The sequence below is a fragment of the Anser anser genome (assembly GCF_964211835.1).
Source record: "Anser anser genome assembly, chromosome: 23".
Taxonomy (NCBI): domain Eukaryota; kingdom Metazoa; phylum Chordata; class Aves; order Anseriformes; family Anatidae; genus Anser; species Anser anser.
In genome coordinates, this window is record NC_139744.1 from 6,086,339 (window position 1) to 6,103,032 (window position 16,694).

A 16,694-nucleotide genomic window follows, 5' to 3' on the forward strand; every position below is an offset into this window, starting at 1 on the left:
GTTGGGGGGGGGGGTCCAGCAGAGCCCCCCCACGGCCTGGTTGGGGTTGGGGGGGTCCCTGCAGGGCCCCCACCTGGAGCTGGTTGGGGTTGGGGGGGTCCCTGCAGGGCGCCCCCCCACTGGGCCCCGTGGCCGTGAGGACAGAGGAAGCAGGAAAAGTCCCTCGTCCCCCCCGCGGCGACCCGAAAGCAGAAGTGGGAGCAGTGGGTGGGTGGTGGGGGGGGATACGGGCACAGGACACAGCGACAAGAGGGCCCCCCCGCAGGGACAGGTGGCCCAGGCACAGGCAGGCAGCATCAGTGTCACGGGGGTTTATTGGCGCTGGTGGCACTGGTGGCGCTGGTGGCTCAGATGGCCGACTGCTCCTGCCGGAAGGGGTCGGTGGCCGGCGGGCGCTCGGGCTCGGTGGCCATGGCGGCCTGGCGCAGCGCGGCCATGTGCTCCTCCGCGGCCGCCAGCGAGCGGTCCACCCAGTCGCGGGCACCGGGCTGGTGGCAGGCGCTGCGCGTCACCAGCACCAGGTGGCTGACGGACAGCAGCAGCGCCGCGGCCCTGCGGGCGGCACGGCTGTGTCAGGGCAGACGCCCGCGGGGTGGCTTCGAACCGCGGCCCCCCCCCCACCCATGCGTCCCCCACGTGTCCCCCTCCTGCCCGCCGGTGTCACCTGGCGTCCAGCAGCTTGGGGTCCAGCGGCGGGTACATGGATCTCACCACGTCGTCCACCCTGGCGGCACCACGGGGACGGGGTCAGCACTGCGGGGACGCCGGGAGGGCCCTGCCACCGCACCCCCGGTGCCCCCCTCACCTGGGGCTGATGCGTTTGGCCACCACGATGATGTCACCCAGGCTGGAGGGTGACTTCACGCGGGCACCCGAGCCCATGGTCATGGCCACCAGCTTCTCCGTCAGCGTGTGGCAGATCTGCGGGGTCGGGGAGGTGGCAGGGTGGCTGCTCGGCACCCTGGGGACCGTGGGCACATCGGGTGCCACCGCCCGGACTCACCTTCAGGATGGCGATGCAGTGCGAGACCAGGCCCCTGCGGACAGGAGGAGACGTGACTCTGGGCAGACCCCGTCCTCGCCTCCATGTCCCCATCACCCGCCCGGCACGTGAGCCACCAACCCCACCATGGCCGCATCTGGACCCGTGGGGGTGTCCCCACACAGGGACATGCCTGGGGACCGTCCCCTCCTGTGGGTTCTGGGGACACCCAGAGCTCTGCTTGGCGGTGGCGGTTTGGGGACCAGTGGCGCGGGGCTTACGAGGCGTCCTCGATCCAGTCCTCGTTCTCCAGGATGGCCTCGATGTGTGGGTTGGTGATGACCACGTCGTCCAGCTCCAGCTCTGAGGGCTCCGACTGCGTCTCCATCGCCCCAATGAGGTCCACAATGGGCCTGGTGGAGATGCGGGTGGCTCTGGGGACAGTGCCACCTCCACGCCCCTCCTGGGGTTCCCCAAGGCTTTTCCCACCCTATTGTCACAGTGCTCCACGTGTCCCCAGCATTGTCCCCAACCCCACAGGATGTGTCCCTCCCGGACCCACAGCACCTGGTGGGGACAGACCAGGGGACAGGGACAGAGCCACGCGTGACGACGGCGGGTGCACTCACTTGGTGTCGTAGGGGTGCAGGAGGTCTTTGGGGCGGCAGTAGCGCTGCCGGCACACCACCACCAGCGCCACGAAGGACGCCAGGAAGATGGTGGCCAGCACCCCGATGGCCACGATGACGACCGTCTCCATGGCTTGTCCCCGCCTGGCTCAGGCGCGTAGCTCCATCTCGGCCCCGGCGGTGCCTGCAGTGGGGGAAGCCGTGCCGCGGGGACGCAGGGGATGGTCCCCACCCCATCACCGTGCCCGCAGGGACATGGGGTGGTGATGGGATGGGGGGACGGGGATTGGTGAGGGCTGGTCTGCTGGGGGTAAGGGGACCCCAGAGCCTGGTCCCTATAGGGACTCCCAAATCCAGTCCCTATGGGGTTGCAGGGATTCCAGAGCCTGGTTCCTATAGGGAACCCCAAAGCCAGTCCCTATGGGGTTGCAGGGAGCCCAGAGCCTGGTTCCTATAGGGACCCCCAATGCCAGTCCCTATGAGGCTGCAGGGACCCCCTGAGCCCAGTCCCTACAGGTCCCCCAGAGCTGGGTCCCTACGGGGCTGCAGGGACCCTCAAAGCCTTGTCCTTATGGGGACCCTCACACCCAATCCCTATGGGACTCTGGGGACCCTGCAGCTGGTTCCTATGGAGACCCCCAGAGCCTGGTCCCTGTGGGGCTGCAGGGACCCCCAAAGTCTGGTCTCTAGGGGGCTGCAGGGAACCCCTGAGCCCAGTCCCTAAGGGGCTCTGGGGATCCCAAGACAGGCTCCTATGGGACCCCCAGAGCCTGATCCCAGTGGGGCTGCAGGGACCCCAAAGCCCAGTCACTATGGGGAACCTCAGACTCAGTCCCTTTGGGGCTGTGGGGACCGTGAGACTGGTTCCTACGGGGGTCCCCACAGCCTGGTCCTATGCAGCTGCAGAGACACCCAAAATCCATACAGGATTATGGAGACCCCACAGCCCAAGGCTACACAGACCCCAAACCCATTCCCTATAGGGCTGTGGGGACGCCCTGAGCCTGATCCCTATGGGGCTGCAGGGCCCCTCAAAGCCCGGTCCCTATGGAGAACCCCAGAACCAGTCCCTATGGGGCAGCAGGGCCCGCCAAAACCCCCTCCCAGTGGGGCAGCAGCGCCCCCAAAACCCCATCCTGAAACCCCATGGCCCGTCCCTGTGGAGCTGCGGGGCCACCCGGCCCCTAGGGGGCTCCCCCAAACCCGCTCCCTACGGGGACCCCCCCAAGCGGCTCCCCCAGGCCCGGCCCAGCCCCCCCCCCCCCCCTCGCTCCCTACCTGCTGCCAGCCGGAGCCGCTGGGGACGGGACCGGGACCGGGACCGGGATCGGGATCGGGATCGGGTCCGGGATTGGGATTGGGACGGGGTCCGGGATTGGGATCGGGACCGGGGCCACTTCCGCAGGGAGCGTGCAAACACCGCCGCGACCTTTACACCGTGACCAACACCCTGCCGCGGGGGGGCCACGCGTGTCCGGCCCCCCACGCTCCCTGCATCCCCCCCCCAACCTTTTTCCCCTTTTTCCCCAATCCCACTGAATTTTAAGCGCTTCGGCTCGGGGGCGCTGTACTTGTGCCCCCCCGGTGACAGCGAGGGGAGGGGGCCCCACGCCGGCCCCGGCCCCCCCGGCCCCCTTTCCCACCGCGATTAGCGCCTTAAGGCGGATTTGGGGCTGGAAAGCCGCTTCTGAGCTTTTAACCCCTTGGTGCCCAGCGGGGGGGTGGATTCCGGGGTCCCCCCCCCCGCCCCTCTGCGCGCCCCCCCCCCCGCACCTGGAGCCGCGCGGCCGCGCACAAGATGGAGCCGGGGGGCGCCGAGCGGGGCCGGCAGCGGGACGGGAGCGGGGCCGGCAGCGGGGCCGGGGCTCTGCCGGGCCGCCCCCACCCCCGGCCGGTACCGCCCCCGGCCCGGCCCCGCCCGCGGCCCTGCCGAGGGGCCCCCGGGCGAGCCACGGGGTCCCAAAGAGTGCGGAGGTACCCGCGCTGCACCCCCGGCCGGCCCCCTCGGGGCCCCAAGTGGCCCCTTGCGGCTCCAACCTGTCCCAAAGTACCCCTTTGTTCCCCCAGGTGTCCCCACTGCAGCCCGAAGTACCCGCTTGTGCCCCAAAGTGTCCCAGAGTACTACACTGTGCCCCCAAACGTCCCCACTGCAGCCCAAAGTTTCCCTGTTGCATCCCAAACTGTCCGCATCGAATCCCAAAGCACTGCCTTTGTCCCTAAGTGTCCCCACTACACCCCCCAGTATCCCCGCTGCAGCACAAAGTGACCTCTTTGTGTCCCAAAGTATCCCCACTGCATCCCAGAGCCCCTCCGTTGTGCCCCAAAGTGTCTCAAAGTACCGCCCTGTGTCCCCAGATGTCCTCCCTGCATTCTGGTGTCCCTTTGTGTCCCACAGCATCCCCTCCTGTCCCAAAGACGCATCGCCCTGTGCCCCAGGGTATCCCCATTACATCCCAGTGTCCCCACTGCATCCCCAAATGCCCCTGTCGTGTCCCAGAGCATCTCTGTCATGTCCCGGTGTCCCCTCCACATCCCAGCCATTCCCCACCGTGCCCCAAACCACCCCCGCCGTACGCTGACCCGTCCCTGTTGCAACCCAAAGCATTGTCACCGTGTCCCAGAACATCCTCTCCATGCCATATAGTGTCCCCATTACGTCCCAAAGCATTTATGTTGTGTCCCTGCTGTGTCCCAAAACATCTCCAGCACGACCCAAAGCATCCCCACCCCCCAAGAGGTGTCTCCAGGGGACTGGGGCTCACATCCCGCCAGCACCCGCTCCCCACCCTATTGCTCTCAGCACCCATCCCTGCTGCCTGTGGTCCCCAGGCCAAGGGACATGGGGTTTGGTGATGCCAGCCAGGAAACGTCCTACTCCAAAGCATGGGGAACATGGTCATCAGGGTGGCCTGCACTCTGACCCTTTTGGGGACACCAATTCCCCCCCCCCTTCCCCCAAGCATTTCCTTCATCCTTATGGGGTACCAAGGGCACACACTGTCCCCAAGGGCCAACGGCAGCAGAGCCAAGAGGCACCGAGCCCTCCTGGCCCCACTCGGGGGGACAAGAGCTTGGGACACCCCTGTGTCCCTGTGGCGGTGGCCACCTGGCTTGGGGTCCCCATGGGTGCCCAAATGTCCTCGCGGCTGAACGGGCTCTTTATTCAGGAGCACCAGTGCCGGCCACCAGTCCCAGCCACAGCTCCTCCCTGCCCTCCCCATCCCAAGGGGTCTCATCCCCAGAGGGTCCGTGCCACCGTCCCCAGCGGTGTCCCCATCCCTCCAAACACGTCCGGGAGGCTCGAGCCGGGCCACCGCGCACCAGCGCTGCCCATCGCCGAGACGCCAACCGCCGTCACCCGCGCCCCGAGGTGCCGGGCAGCCGAGTCCTCCCCCGAGTCCCCGCCACTTCGTGTCCCCGCCACTGGGCTCGTCCCCGTGCGTGTCCCCATGGCTGGGATTAGCCGTCAGGGAAGATGTAGCTGTACTGGTTGAGGATGTGCTCCACCACCTGGTTCTGGAAGACCATGTGCATGGCCATGTTGCCTTCCTCGCTCGCCGGCCGCAGCAACGTGGGGCCGAAGACAATGGCGACGCTCTGCACCGACATGCGGTTCTCCTCCTTGTACTCGATCACCCTGCGGGGACAAGGGACGGTGTCACCACCAGGCCCCTGAATGTGGCCCCCCACCCACGAGGTGGCCCCCTCTGCCCTCCTGCCACCACGGTTTTGGATGCTGGTGGGTTTTGGATGCTGGTGGGTGGGCAGGAGCGGGGACACAGAGGCGCGTGGCAGTGCCACGTGGTGTCACCTGCAGAGGTGCCGGAAGAGGAGCATCATGGTGTCGTGGTTGGCAGGCGGGAGGGAATACACCAGGTCACGGATGCAGCGTCCCCGCCGCGCTGGCTCCTGCATCTCTGCAAGGGGACAGAACAAAATAGGGCGATGGCTCCAGCGGCTGGAGCCATCCCTGTCCCCGTCCCTGTCCCCATCCCTTACTGATGGCAGCAATGAACTTGTCAAAGTGGCCGAAGGGGACAAGCGGCTCAGGCAGCTCGCGGAAGAAGAGCTTCAGGGCACCAGTGATGACGTGGATGTCCTCCCAGCGCCCATCGTCCAGGTCCAGGTGCTCATCTGTGGGGACAGGGTGGCACCTCAGGCTGGTCCTGGGGCACAGCCGGGGTGGGGACACCCATGGGTGTTCCCAGCTGTGGCTTTCAGCCCAGAGGGGACACCCGGCATGGGGACCCTACCGTGGTCCACTTTGTAGCGCAGCTTCTGGATGGTGGCCAGGTTGCCGCTGACCCGGTACAGCCCATCTATGTCCAGCCCTGGGGGATGCGGACAAGATCCTGGTCAGCCACAGCCACCCAGGTGGCACTGCCACCAGCTGTGGTGGCAGCAAGTGGCACTGGTTGCCATGATTGTGCCAGCTCGCAGCCCTAATCTGGTGGTTTTCATTGAAAACCCATCTGGGTTCCCCATCAAGTGTGGCCTTTCGCCAGCGAGGGGAGCGACGCCAGAGCTGGCACCACCCCGTCACCCTGTCCCTTTGTCCCCTGGGCTGTCCCCGTCCCCAGGCCCCATGGCAGTACCTCTCCTCTCCACAGTCTGGATGCACTGCTGGACGAAGCGGGGCACGGTGCCGCGCTCCCGCTCACACAGCACTTGTAGGGAGCAGCCGAAGACCTGGTCTGGAGAGGACACGGAGAGGTGAGCGGGGGTGGGGGGGGGAGTGGGGGGACGCTCGGGGGCGGCTGTGCCCGTGGGGGGCCCCTACCCTTGATGTAGCCCCGCTCACGCAGGGACTGCAGCGTCGGCCGCCTCTGCAGGAACTTGCGGAGTTTGTTGCGCACTTTGCTCGAGTCGCTCTCGGCCGTGCCCGCAGCCTGCCCGGACGCTGATGGGGATGGGGCAGGGGGTGAGCATCGCCCGTGGGGAGGTGACGGAGGTGACGTGGGGTGGCTCCCCGCGCCCCACGGATGGCTCCGACCGTGCCGTGGGACAGCAGAGCCACCAGCTCACCTGCGGCCCTCCTCTCCTCGCCGCCTCCCAGCTTCTCCCGGGACCCGAATTCCGTCCCACTCTCGGCGTCCTCCTCGGCAGGGAAGTCAGCGCCCTAGGGAAGGGACAGCGTGGGACAGAGTCCTGGGGCCACAGCATGGCTGCGGCCAGAGGCAGCACCGGGTCCCCCTGCTCCAGGCCCTGCTCCAGCCCAGAGCAGGGTGCCCAGGGCCAGGTCCTGGCGGCTTCTGGAGGTCTCCCAGGAGGAGCCCCCACAGCCTCTCCTGTGCCAGCTCCGCCACCGCCAGGGCACAGAAGCGCTTCCCGGCGGTCAGAGGGCACCTCCCGGGCCCCGCTTCGTGCCCGGTGCCCCTGGGCCCGGCTCCGTCCTCCCCGCGGGGATTTACGGGCACGGCCGGGATCCCCCGCAGCCTCCCCTCCAGGCCGAGCAGCCCCAGCTCCCGCTTTCTCTCCTCCCAGCGGAGCTGCTCCGGTCCCCACAACTTCGTGGCCCTTCCCTGGGGTCTCTGCAGCCTGCCTGGCCTCTCTGGTGCCCGGGGACCAATTTACTGAGGGTGTCCCCTACCCCATCACCCAGACCACTGGTGAGGATGCTGAGCAGGACTGGACCCGGCACCGACCCCTGGGGAGCTCCCCTCGTTACCAGCCTCCGACCAGGCTTCGTGCCACCGACCTCCACCCCCTAGGTCCAGCCGCTCAGCCCCGTTTGGACCCATCCTGCTGCCCGCCCATCCCGCCCACACGGCGCCAGCTTAGCGCTCACCAGCCGGGCGATGCTGTCCGCGATGGCCTTCTGCCAGGTGACGATGATCTGCTCCGAGTCGTGCTGGATGAGGAACTCGGAGCCCTCCCGCGTCCTCAGCTACGAGAGCAGCGGTCAGGCCAGGGCCACTGGGCTGTGGCCGAGAACGGGGCGCAACTCATTGCACCGATGGCCCCAGTTTTGGCTTTTTGCCTGTGGGCTGGGTGCTGCCCAGGCTGGAAATTTCCTCCCTGTGCCAAGCTCGAGAGGAGAACCAACACCCACCCCCCCACCCCGTGAGCAGGCAGTGCCAGCCCCCAGGGGGCAGCAGGGATGGCCCTTGGTGACATGTGGCTCAGGAAAGGCACTGCAGCACGGTCCCCGGCATCCCCACGGTGATAAATCACAGCAAGTCCCACTCCAGGGGAGGTTGTGGCGTTGGCAGCCAGGCAGGTGGGTGCTGGCTTTGCCATACAGCCTGCAGCCCCCACTCTGTCCCCGCTGGGTGACCAAGGTCCCTACGCCACCACCGAGCTCACCTCCAGGACGTGCTTCTTGCTGGACTTGTCCTTGCTGGCCCAGGTGACAGTGGCCCCACGCAGCTCCACCGTGTGCTCCGGCATGGTCAGGCTGCCCGGGTGCCTCTGCAGGAGCAAGGGGACAGGGTGGCACTGCGGCCAGCGTCCCCCTGGGGGACCGCGAGCTGGTGCTGGCCCCGCATGCTGGAGCTGCTTTTGGCTTTTCTCCACCCAAAATGCAGCCATTCCCCCCTCATGGGACCGCCATGGGACATGTCTTTCCCCAAGGGCTCCCTGCTGAGGGTGGGGCAGGCATTGCCCTGTGCCGAGAGCACTGCGGCCACTGGCTGGAGGGGTGGGGGGACTTAAAGCCACTGTCACCCGGTGGGGACAGCCCCTGCCCTGCACCGAGTCCCGGGGGCCAGGGTCTGTTGGTGACAGCCTTGCACTGGCACCGTGTTTGCATGGGGAAGGCTGAGCTCTGTCCCTTGCAGGCTGCTGGGTGCACGTCCCCCCTGGGGACACCGTGGGGTTTTAGGGGGACTGGCCATCTCACCCATGTCCTGGCCTTGGGGCCGCTCTGGGCACGCGCCCCTCCACCAGCCCCCATCCACCCACATCGGGGGGGTGCCGGAGCCCCCCGTGCACCACGTCCCTGCGGTGGGGACAGCAGCGTTCCCCCCGCTGCCGGTTCGGCCTGGCCCCGTCCCTTCCCTGCAGCACCGCAGGGTGTTGCAAGCCCGCGGCACCGCGGCAGCTTCTGCATTCGGTGTGGGCTGGGGGCTGGGCTGGGCCCCGCTTCCCCCGGCACTGGGCTCGGTGTGACGGCAAAACGCCGGGCACAGCCCATGCACAGCTCGGACACACCGTGGAAGTGTCCCACTGCCACCGCTGCTGTGTCCCAGAGTGTCACCGCACCCTGCCTCTGCAGGCTCTGTCAGCGAAACGTGGGTGCTTGCTCTGTCCTGTGGGTGCTGGCCCCAGCCCGTGGGTGCTGGCCCTGTCCTGCTGGTGCTGGCCCTTTCCTGCAGGTTCTGACCCCATTCTGATGGTGCTGGCCCTGTCCTATGGGTGCTGGTCCCGTCCTGTTGGTGCTGGCCCTGTCCTGTGGGTGCTGGCCCTGTCCTATGGGTGCTGGTCCCGTCCTGTTGGTGGTGGTCCTGTCTTGTTGGTGCTGGCCCCTTCTGTTGGTGCTGGCCTTGTCCTGCTGATGCTGGCCCTGTCCTATGGGTGCTGGCCCTGTCCTACGGGCTCTGGTCCTGTCCCATATGTTACAGCCCTGTGCTGCAGCTGCTGTCCCCATCCCATGGGTGCTGTCCCTGTCCTGCAGGTGCTGTCCGTGTCCCATGGGTGCTGCCCCAATCTCATGGGTGCAGCCTTGTCCCATGGGTGCTGGCCATGTCCTGCAGGTGCTGCCCCATCCTGTCAGTGCTGCCCTGTTCCGTGGGTGCTGGCCCCATCCTGCAGGTGCTGGCCCTGTCCCACGGGTGCTGGCTCTGTGCGGGGCCCCATGGCGCTCACCAGGGCACCAGTGGACGAGTGCTTGGAGTCCTTGAAGAAGGTCAGGATCCCGCCCTCCAGCACAGTCCAGGACGAGCTCCAGTTTTTCCTGGGGACGAGATGGGGGGGGTCACGTTTGGGCACAGGCACAGGTGTCCCCCCGGCCACCCTGGGCTTGTGTTGCAGCTGGAGGGGCGTGGGGACACACTTACCGCAACCGCTTCCCCCTGTCCACCGTCTTGGTCCTGTTGAGCACGCCGGCCTTGTCGAGGCTTTTGAACTGGAAATTCAGGCACGGGGGGGTCAGCTTTGCCCCTCGCGGGCTGGCACAGACCCCTCCCCCCCCGCCCTCTGCATCCCCTGGGGTGGTGGCACCCCAGGGTGCTCACCTTCTCCTCCTTCAGCCCCGGTGCCGTTGGCGTGCAGCTGGGCCAGGCGAGGAGCCCGCTGTCCTGGCTGGAGCTGCTGCTGGCTCGGTGGTGCCGGCCGCCCGCCAGGACCTGGGGGACAGTGACCGGGTGATGCTTGGCTCCGTGCCCGCTGCTCCCCAGGGCTGCTCCCCTCGCTCGCACCCCCCCCAAGGTTCTTGTGCTTTGCCAGCCATCTCTGCCCCCGTCTCTGTCCCCATCCCCATCCCCATCTTCATCCTTGTCCTCAACCCCATCCCTGTCCTTATTCCTGTCCCCATTCTCATCTCCATCCCCATCCCAATCCTCATGCCCATCCCTGTCCCCATCCTCATTCTTGTCCTCATCCTCGTCCTTGTTTCCTTCCCCCTTCCTGTCCCTGCCTGTCTCCATCCCCATCCCAATTCTCGTTCTCATCCTCATCCTTTTTGTCCTCATTGTCATCCTTTTCCGTATCCTTGTCCTCATCTTCATCTTCATCCTCATCTTTGCCCTTTTCTCTGTCTTCAACTGCATCGTCTTCATCATCATCCTAATCCTCATCTCATCCACGTCCTAAACCTCATCCTCATCCCCATCCACATGTCCATCCCCATCCCCATTTAAATTTTCATCCCTATCCCCATCCTGTCTCCCATCCCCATTCCCAACGTCCTCCTCCTCATCATCATCCCTGTCCTCATCTTTGTCCCCATCCCATCCCGTCCCGTCCCGTCCCGTCCCGTCCTCATACCGTCTCTGTGCCGAAGTGCTCAGGGTATCCGGGTGCTCCCTCGGGGTGGCTGTGCCCGTACCAGCCCGGGGACGAGCCCAGCTCCTCAGGGTACCTCGGGGGCAGATAGTGAGCAGCCCCCTGCTCATAGGAGCCCAGGGGCGAGTAGTCCTCCTCGGGGTAGCCCTCCAGCTCATCCGGAGACAGGTCGGGATAATCCGTTTCCGGAGTGGGCGGCTGGGGAATGGAGCAGGGTGAAGGTGGCGCTGGCACCGAGCGCGTCCCCGCTGCATCCCCGCTGTGTCCCCGCTGTGTCCCCGCTGCGTCCCCGTCCCCACGCGCCCCGCAGGGTGCTCACCCGCTGCTCCATGGGGCTGTACGGCGTCAGCCCAGGGTACATATCCTGGGAGCTGTCTCCCGTGTGTGGGGGGTCCCACGACGTCTCACCTGTTACCGAATTATAGAAAAAAGCCTGTCCGCTGGCTTCGTCCACGTACTGGCCCCACTCGGCAAACTGCGGGCTGTGGGCGAGCGAGGAGGCGGGCGAGGCGGCGGGACTCACTCCATCTTCTGCCTGCTCAAAGGGGCAATCCCACGTGGTCTCGCCGGTGACTGGGTTGTAATAAAACAAGTGTCCAGAGTCCGTGTCCATGTGGGTTTCCCAGTCTGTCCTGGAGCCGCGGGGCTCCTCGGGCGCTGGCGGGGCCGAGCTGCCCGTGGCGGCTTCCTCCTGCAGCTCCTGGATGTTGAGGTAGACGTGGGCAGGCGGCTCCTCCGACTCCTTGCGCACCTGGGGGGGATGGGGACATGTCACTGGGGTGTCCTGGCTGGCACTGGGGTGGCAAGCAGCTTGTCCAAGCCTTGGGGACATGGCACGGGTTGTCCCGTCCTGTGGGGCCGGATCCTGCCCTGCTCTGGTAGCGGGGATGTCCTTCACGCGTGGGCACCAAGCGGTGGGACCCTCGTGCGGGGGCGAGTGATGGGAAGTGCTGCCAGCTGGGGGGGGGGGCATCGTGGCCCCTGGAGTCATCACCCGTGTCATCACCTGCACCCACAGCGCCTGCACCCCAAGGTCTGCGCTAGCATCGCCTGCAGCCCCAGCACCAACACACGCATCCTCTGCACCCCCTGCCTCTTCCTCCTCACTCCTCACCAGTGCTGCAGTCGGGGCCATCAGCACCCCAACACCCGCCCCCCCCCTCACCAGCCCCCACTTTACCTTCATCTTCGGTGCCCCCAAAATCTGCACCCCAGCACCGGCACCCGCATCACCAACAGGCACATCACCCGCACCCCCAGCCTCTGTCCCTGCATCATCGGCACCCCCAGCACCTGCACCCACCTCATCTGCACCCCAGCAACTGCACCCACATCACCTGCACACATCTGCACCCCAACCTCTGCACCCCAGCTGCACCCACGTCACCTGCACACATCCGCGCCCACCTCGCCACCACCCCGCTCACCCCCGCCCATGCCTCCAGCACCCGCAGCTGCTGAGCTGGGGCCGCCAGCCCCAAATAGACGCCTGCTTCCAGCCGCGATGGGGCTGCTCAGAGAGGAGAGGCTCCCCTCCCTCCCCGGGTAGGACCCCTCCTCCAGTCCTACCCATGCTCTCTGTGCCCCAGCTTTCGCCTCTTCCCCATTTTGGCTTCATTGCTCGAGGTCTTACTGCATCTTCCAGCCTTCGAAACCAGCCCGCAGCTTCCTGAGCCTGCGGTGCAGAGCCAGCCCCGGCCCCACATCCCTCTGGGTGACGGTGCCCAGTGGGGGGGGACCAAGACGGGCCCCCGTCCCCACTCCCAGTGACACCCAAGCAGGGCTCGGTCCGGATGGGGACATGTCGCCGCAGGGTCGGTGGCCAGGAGCAGGAAGAGGTTGCAAACCCGCACTGTTACCCTTTGCTCTCCCCAGCTTTTACAGCCCCCGAGCCTTCCTGCAATGGCAGCAGGGACAAAGTTTCCCCACCACAACCCTGCCTGTCACCGGGGGTGGGGGGGACAGCAGTCAGCAGCCCTGTGACACCCCATCACCCCCTGCAGCAGCACGCTGGGTGATCCATCACCCCCACACCAGCACCCTGGGGTGCAGGGGCAGAAACATGGAGCAAGAGGCCACCTTCATCCTGGGGACAAGGGACACAGGCCAGGGACAGGGCACCTGGTGGTCCTGCCCTCCCTCCCCCCAGCCCAGAGCTCCCCACTCACTCACACCGTTTGTATCTTCAGTTGTTTTGCTTCCCCAGGGGGTAGGAAACCACAAGCTGGTTCCTGTCCCTGCTTGGGGACAGACATTTCTGCACCCCTGCACCCATCCGCTGCCTCCTCCGGCACCCGCAGAAAATTCAGGGAAGACCTGGGGTCACCGCACAGTGTGCCAGGGCTCTCCAGGTGCCGGAGCTCTCCCTACACCCCACTACAGCTGGGGTCCCCCTCGAACCCCTCTCCCGGTCCCTACCTTGCCCAGATGGAGCAGCCGCGACACCCTGCTGCGGGAGCGCTGCAGCACGCTGCCTGCCCGCTCGCCCATGGCGGTGGGCGCAGTGGGGCCGAGGCGCTCCGACGGGCGCAGCGGGGCTGAGATGCTCCTGCACAGCAGCGACGCCGGCCAGCCCCGCTATGGGCCCGAGCGCGTCGCCCGCTTCCTGTTGGCTCGGTGGGGCGGAAGAGCGGTGGCGGCGAGCGGAGCTCCCCCAGATGCGGAATCAGCTCCTGGGGACATTTTTAGGCGTTCGGCGGTGGGGGCTGCTGGGACTGTGCAGGGGGAGCAGCTGAGATGCTGCAGCGGGGATGCGACCGGCACCGTCCCAGGAAAACTTCCCCCAGCATCAGGTTTTCTCAGCTGGGATGGGTTGGGGGCCACACCAAAAGCACAAGCATTCGGGAAGGTGACGAATGCACGTGAACACCCGAGTGTCGGGGCAGCAGCTCCAGGATGAGGTATGGCAGCTCCTGGGCTGCAAAAGCCGGCTGCTTTGAGCGGCCGTGAGGTTCAGCAGTGCCGGTGCAGGCGGGGCGGATGCAATGCACTTTGGGACCCTGCTCACCAGCACCCATGGGTGAGGACAGCAGGGAGGCAGGGGGGGAGTGTCCCCAGAGCTGAACCCACCCAGCTTTGGGGCCATGGGAGCTCAGGGCAAACAGAAGTGCCTGGCTCTTATTTCCTGCTGGCTTCGCCCTGCGGCCCAGGCCGGTATCAATGGCTTTAGCCGAGCAAAGAGCACCGGGAAGCAGCCGGTGCCTGCTGGGAACACCAGGGAATGTCCCCTCGGGAGGCTGCAGAAGTCCAAGCAGCCCAGGGGTGACCTGCCCCCCGCCCCAAACACACGGAGCTCTCTCCCTCGGCATGGCACAGCCGGGGTTGCAGCTCTGCTCCAACAGCGATAGACGGGGTGCAAAGCCCGGTCCCCACAACGGAAACCCCTTTTCCCCCACCCAAACACCCCCAGTATCAGCCCAAGGGAGTGGGGGACACCCCGGATGCCTGGGCTGCGGGTGCTGAGCCCATGGGTGCTGCGGGTGTGTGCATGGGGTGACGCCCCGGGGGTGGTCCTGGGTGTGAGGGTGACACCTTGGTCCCTCCCTCCCGGTTCAGCACCCACAAGCACCCTGCACTGGGGGTGACCCAGGGAGAGGTTCCGGGGCTAGGGGCGAGGGAACGTGGGACCCCTCCACCACCACCGTGCCCCGGCTGCTGTCACCACTGAGCAAGGGGCTGCGAGGCTCCCCCCACCCTTGGGTGCCCCCTTGGCAAAATGTGTGCAGGTGGGAGCAGCACCTGCATCCAGGAGCCCCCAGGAGGGCCCCTCGCTACTTACTGGAGTAGGGTGAGAGTCGGTTTTGGGGTGCCGAGGTGCCTGCCCGCCTGGTCCCAGGGTGCACCCAGCACCCCCCTCCTTGCTGAGTGCTGCCTGCAGGTGAGACACCCGCCCCGCGAGGGAGGAGTTGCTGCACTTCCCTGTTAACCCCTTTCTGCCTCTTCTTGCCCCAGAACAATGCCTGGAGGAGGCACAGGGACTCTGACGCCCCCCATTCTGCGCTGCCACACTGGCTTGGCATGCTGGCTCTGTGCCCTGCTGGGACCTGTGATCCTTCTGCCTGGGGGATAATTCAGCCCTCGGGACACCGGCTGTGCCCCAAACCTGCTCCCACTGCCCAGCTGGGGGGCGTTGGCCCCCCATGAGCCCCTCCAGTGCCAGTGTGCGTCCTCCTGTGGGTGGGTTAGGATGAGAAGCAGGAGGGGACGATGGCAGCTGGGGACAGCATCGCTCCCCACAGACCTGTGGCCAATACCGGGGTGCGTGGGTGGGTGATGTGCTCTGGACCCAGAGCCCAGGACCCCCACAGCCCCTCTCGGCACATCCACGCCACCCTCAGTCTGACACCAAAACCCCGGGGCGCACCCTGCTCCTGGCCCCGTTCCCCCGCCTGCCCCGGGGGACAGTGACCCCCAGGGATGGGGAAACTGAGGCACAGCACAGCAGAGGCTCGCTTTGGAAAGGACCTCGGGGGGGGGGGGATTCCTCACCTCTGGTTGCCGTTGTGGCCCAGAGCCGGCAGCACAGCTGCCCTGGCTGGGCTGGGGGCTTGGCCCCGAGACGCCGGCATTTCCTGCAGATCAGGTTTGCCCCGTGGGGCCAGCTCCGTGGGGAGCTGCGCGGGGCCCTGGCAGTGGCAGCGGTGCCGGGGGGCCCTGGGTGCCGAGCCCCGTTGGGTGCAGGGAGAGGACAGCGAGGGGGGGCTCTGTGCTTAGGGGAGGGGCCCCAAGCGTCCTGCTGTCCCCCGCCCCCCTACACCCTACATTTGGGGACAGCACTGGGGACGTCACCGTACCTGAGCCATGTGGTCGGACCCCGGCCGCCTCGCTGTGTCCGTGTCCTTGCTGGGCACGCAGAGGGTTTCCGAGCGGCTCTTGCTGAGTGGCCGAGGGCGTGCGGGGGGGTCCCCATGGGGTCCCATGGTGGTGGCACCATGTGGCACCGGCGTCGCCCTGGCCAGGTCGTCCAGGGACTGCGTGGGCCGCATGGGCTCAGCGGGGTGGGGGCTTGGCGCTGGGGCTGCCCGGAAAGAGCTGAGGGTGGGCGGCAAATCCCCCCTGGCCGTGGGCGCCGCGCCGATGAAGCGGTACTCGTAGGCTGCCGGCGGCTCCGGCTCCGGCTCCGGCTCCTCGTGGTAGAGTGGCGCTGGGGAGGCGATGGGGGGCAGCTCCTTGACGTACTGGGCCGGGATGTAGAAGGGCCGCGCGTCCCGGCTCTTCCTCACGTGCCACCAGTGGTCGTTGGTGCGCTTCAGCAGGACGTAGCGCTCGTTGGGCTTGATGGAGACCAGCGTCCCGTCCTTGGCCCGGTACTCGAAGCCGTACTCCACCAGCACGTAGACCTCCTCCGGCGCCCCCGCCGACTCCATGGCGGGCCCAGCTCCTCCGCCTGCGGGAGAGGGCGCGGGGATGGGGCTGACGGCTCCTCCCCACCCGCCCCGGGGCATTTTGGCAGCCCCGAGCCCCTCTGGGGGACCCCCAGCCATGGGTCCCCACCACCCTGGACGCCCCGCGCTATCCGTGAGCGCCCGAACCTGCCCGGAGTGTCCCGGGCCCGTCCCCGGCGTCCCCCAAAGCTCACCTGGGGCGGCAGCGGGGCCCGTCCCGGCTCGCCCTGCGCTGCTGCTGCACGGCCCTGAAGCGAGGGGGCGGCGGGCCCGGCAGCCCGGCCTATTTCCTCCCCGGGAGGGAGGGAAGGGGTGATGGCGGAGGGGACGCGAGGAAGCGGCTGCTCGCGGTGGTTCCTGCCGCAGGAAGGGCCCTGCCCGGAGGCTGAGCTGGATCCGGCCTCGCCGGGGCCTCAGCCTCCGTGGCGGGCGATGCCGTCACCGGGCCTGGGGGTCCCCCCGAGGGGTTTGTCTCCAACCCAGGCGTGGGGAGGATGCTGTGGGGTGGGGGTGGGTGCGCCCCAGGGCACCCCTGGTGTCGGGGAAGGGAGAGGGGCAGGGGAACGGAGGTGGCACCTCGCGTGGGAGATGCTGAAGGACGGGGGGAGCAGGTGGGGAGGGATATGGGGCTGGAAATGGCGGGACAGGGATGGTGCCACAGGCCCGAGGGTGCTGAGGGCGAGCAGAGGGACAGGATGGGGACTATCCCGGTGAGGAAGCAGGCAGCATGTCCCACACCAAGGGACAGGGAGGCAC

General features: G+C 67.2%; 2 protein-coding genes across 7 annotated transcripts; both read right to left on the minus strand.

Annotated features, from left to right (window-relative positions):
* Positions 1–296: 296 nt before the first annotated feature.
* Positions 297–3,535, minus strand: TMEM98 (transmembrane protein 98). Of its 3 annotated transcripts, none has more exons than XM_083809088.1 (8): positions 3,385–3,522; positions 2,890–3,040; positions 1,612–1,795; positions 1,264–1,395; positions 1,004–1,037; positions 806–921; positions 665–724; positions 297–552 (listed from the first exon to the last, which is right to left on the minus strand). In XM_083809088.1, exons 3-8 carry the CDS (start codon positions 1,740–1,742, stop codon positions 348–350), a joined length of 678 nt encoding a protein of 225 aa, XP_083665214.1. In that variant the 5' UTR covers positions 1,743–1,795; positions 2,890–3,040; positions 3,385–3,522; the 3' UTR covers positions 297–347. The 3 variants fall into 3 exon arrangements, with proteins under 3 accessions (XP_083665214.1, XP_083665215.1, XP_083665213.1); XM_083809089.1 differs by having other exon boundaries at positions 2,890–3,007; positions 3,385–3,426; XM_083809087.1 differs by lacking the exon at positions 2,890–3,040 and having other exon boundaries at positions 3,385–3,535.
* Positions 3,536–4,750: 1,215 nt separating this feature from the next.
* ARHGAP27 (Rho GTPase activating protein 27) lies at positions 4,751–16,511 on the minus strand. 4 transcript variants are annotated; one of them, XM_083809068.1, is made up of 16 exons: positions 16,133–16,511; positions 15,348–15,940; positions 10,874–11,305; positions 10,537–10,752; positions 9,786–9,896; positions 9,609–9,676; positions 9,418–9,505; positions 7,918–8,022; positions 7,400–7,498; positions 6,637–6,730; positions 6,392–6,511; positions 6,207–6,305; positions 5,865–5,942; positions 5,611–5,745; positions 5,423–5,528; positions 4,751–5,248 (listed from the first exon to the last, which is right to left on the minus strand). In XM_083809068.1, the coding sequence occupies exons 2-16, from the start codon at positions 15,918–15,920 to the stop codon at positions 5,071–5,073; spliced, it is 2,502 nt and encodes an 833-aa protein (XP_083665194.1). In that variant the 5' UTR covers positions 15,921–15,940; positions 16,133–16,511; the 3' UTR covers positions 4,751–5,070. The 4 variants fall into 4 exon arrangements, with proteins under 4 accessions (XP_083665194.1, XP_083665193.1, XP_083665195.1 ...); XM_083809067.1 differs by lacking the exon at positions 16,133–16,511 and having other exon boundaries at positions 15,348–16,126; XM_083809069.1 differs by lacking the exons at positions 15,348–15,940; positions 16,133–16,511 and adding an exon at positions 14,333–15,333.
* Between the last annotated feature and the right edge of the window lie 183 nt (positions 16,512–16,694).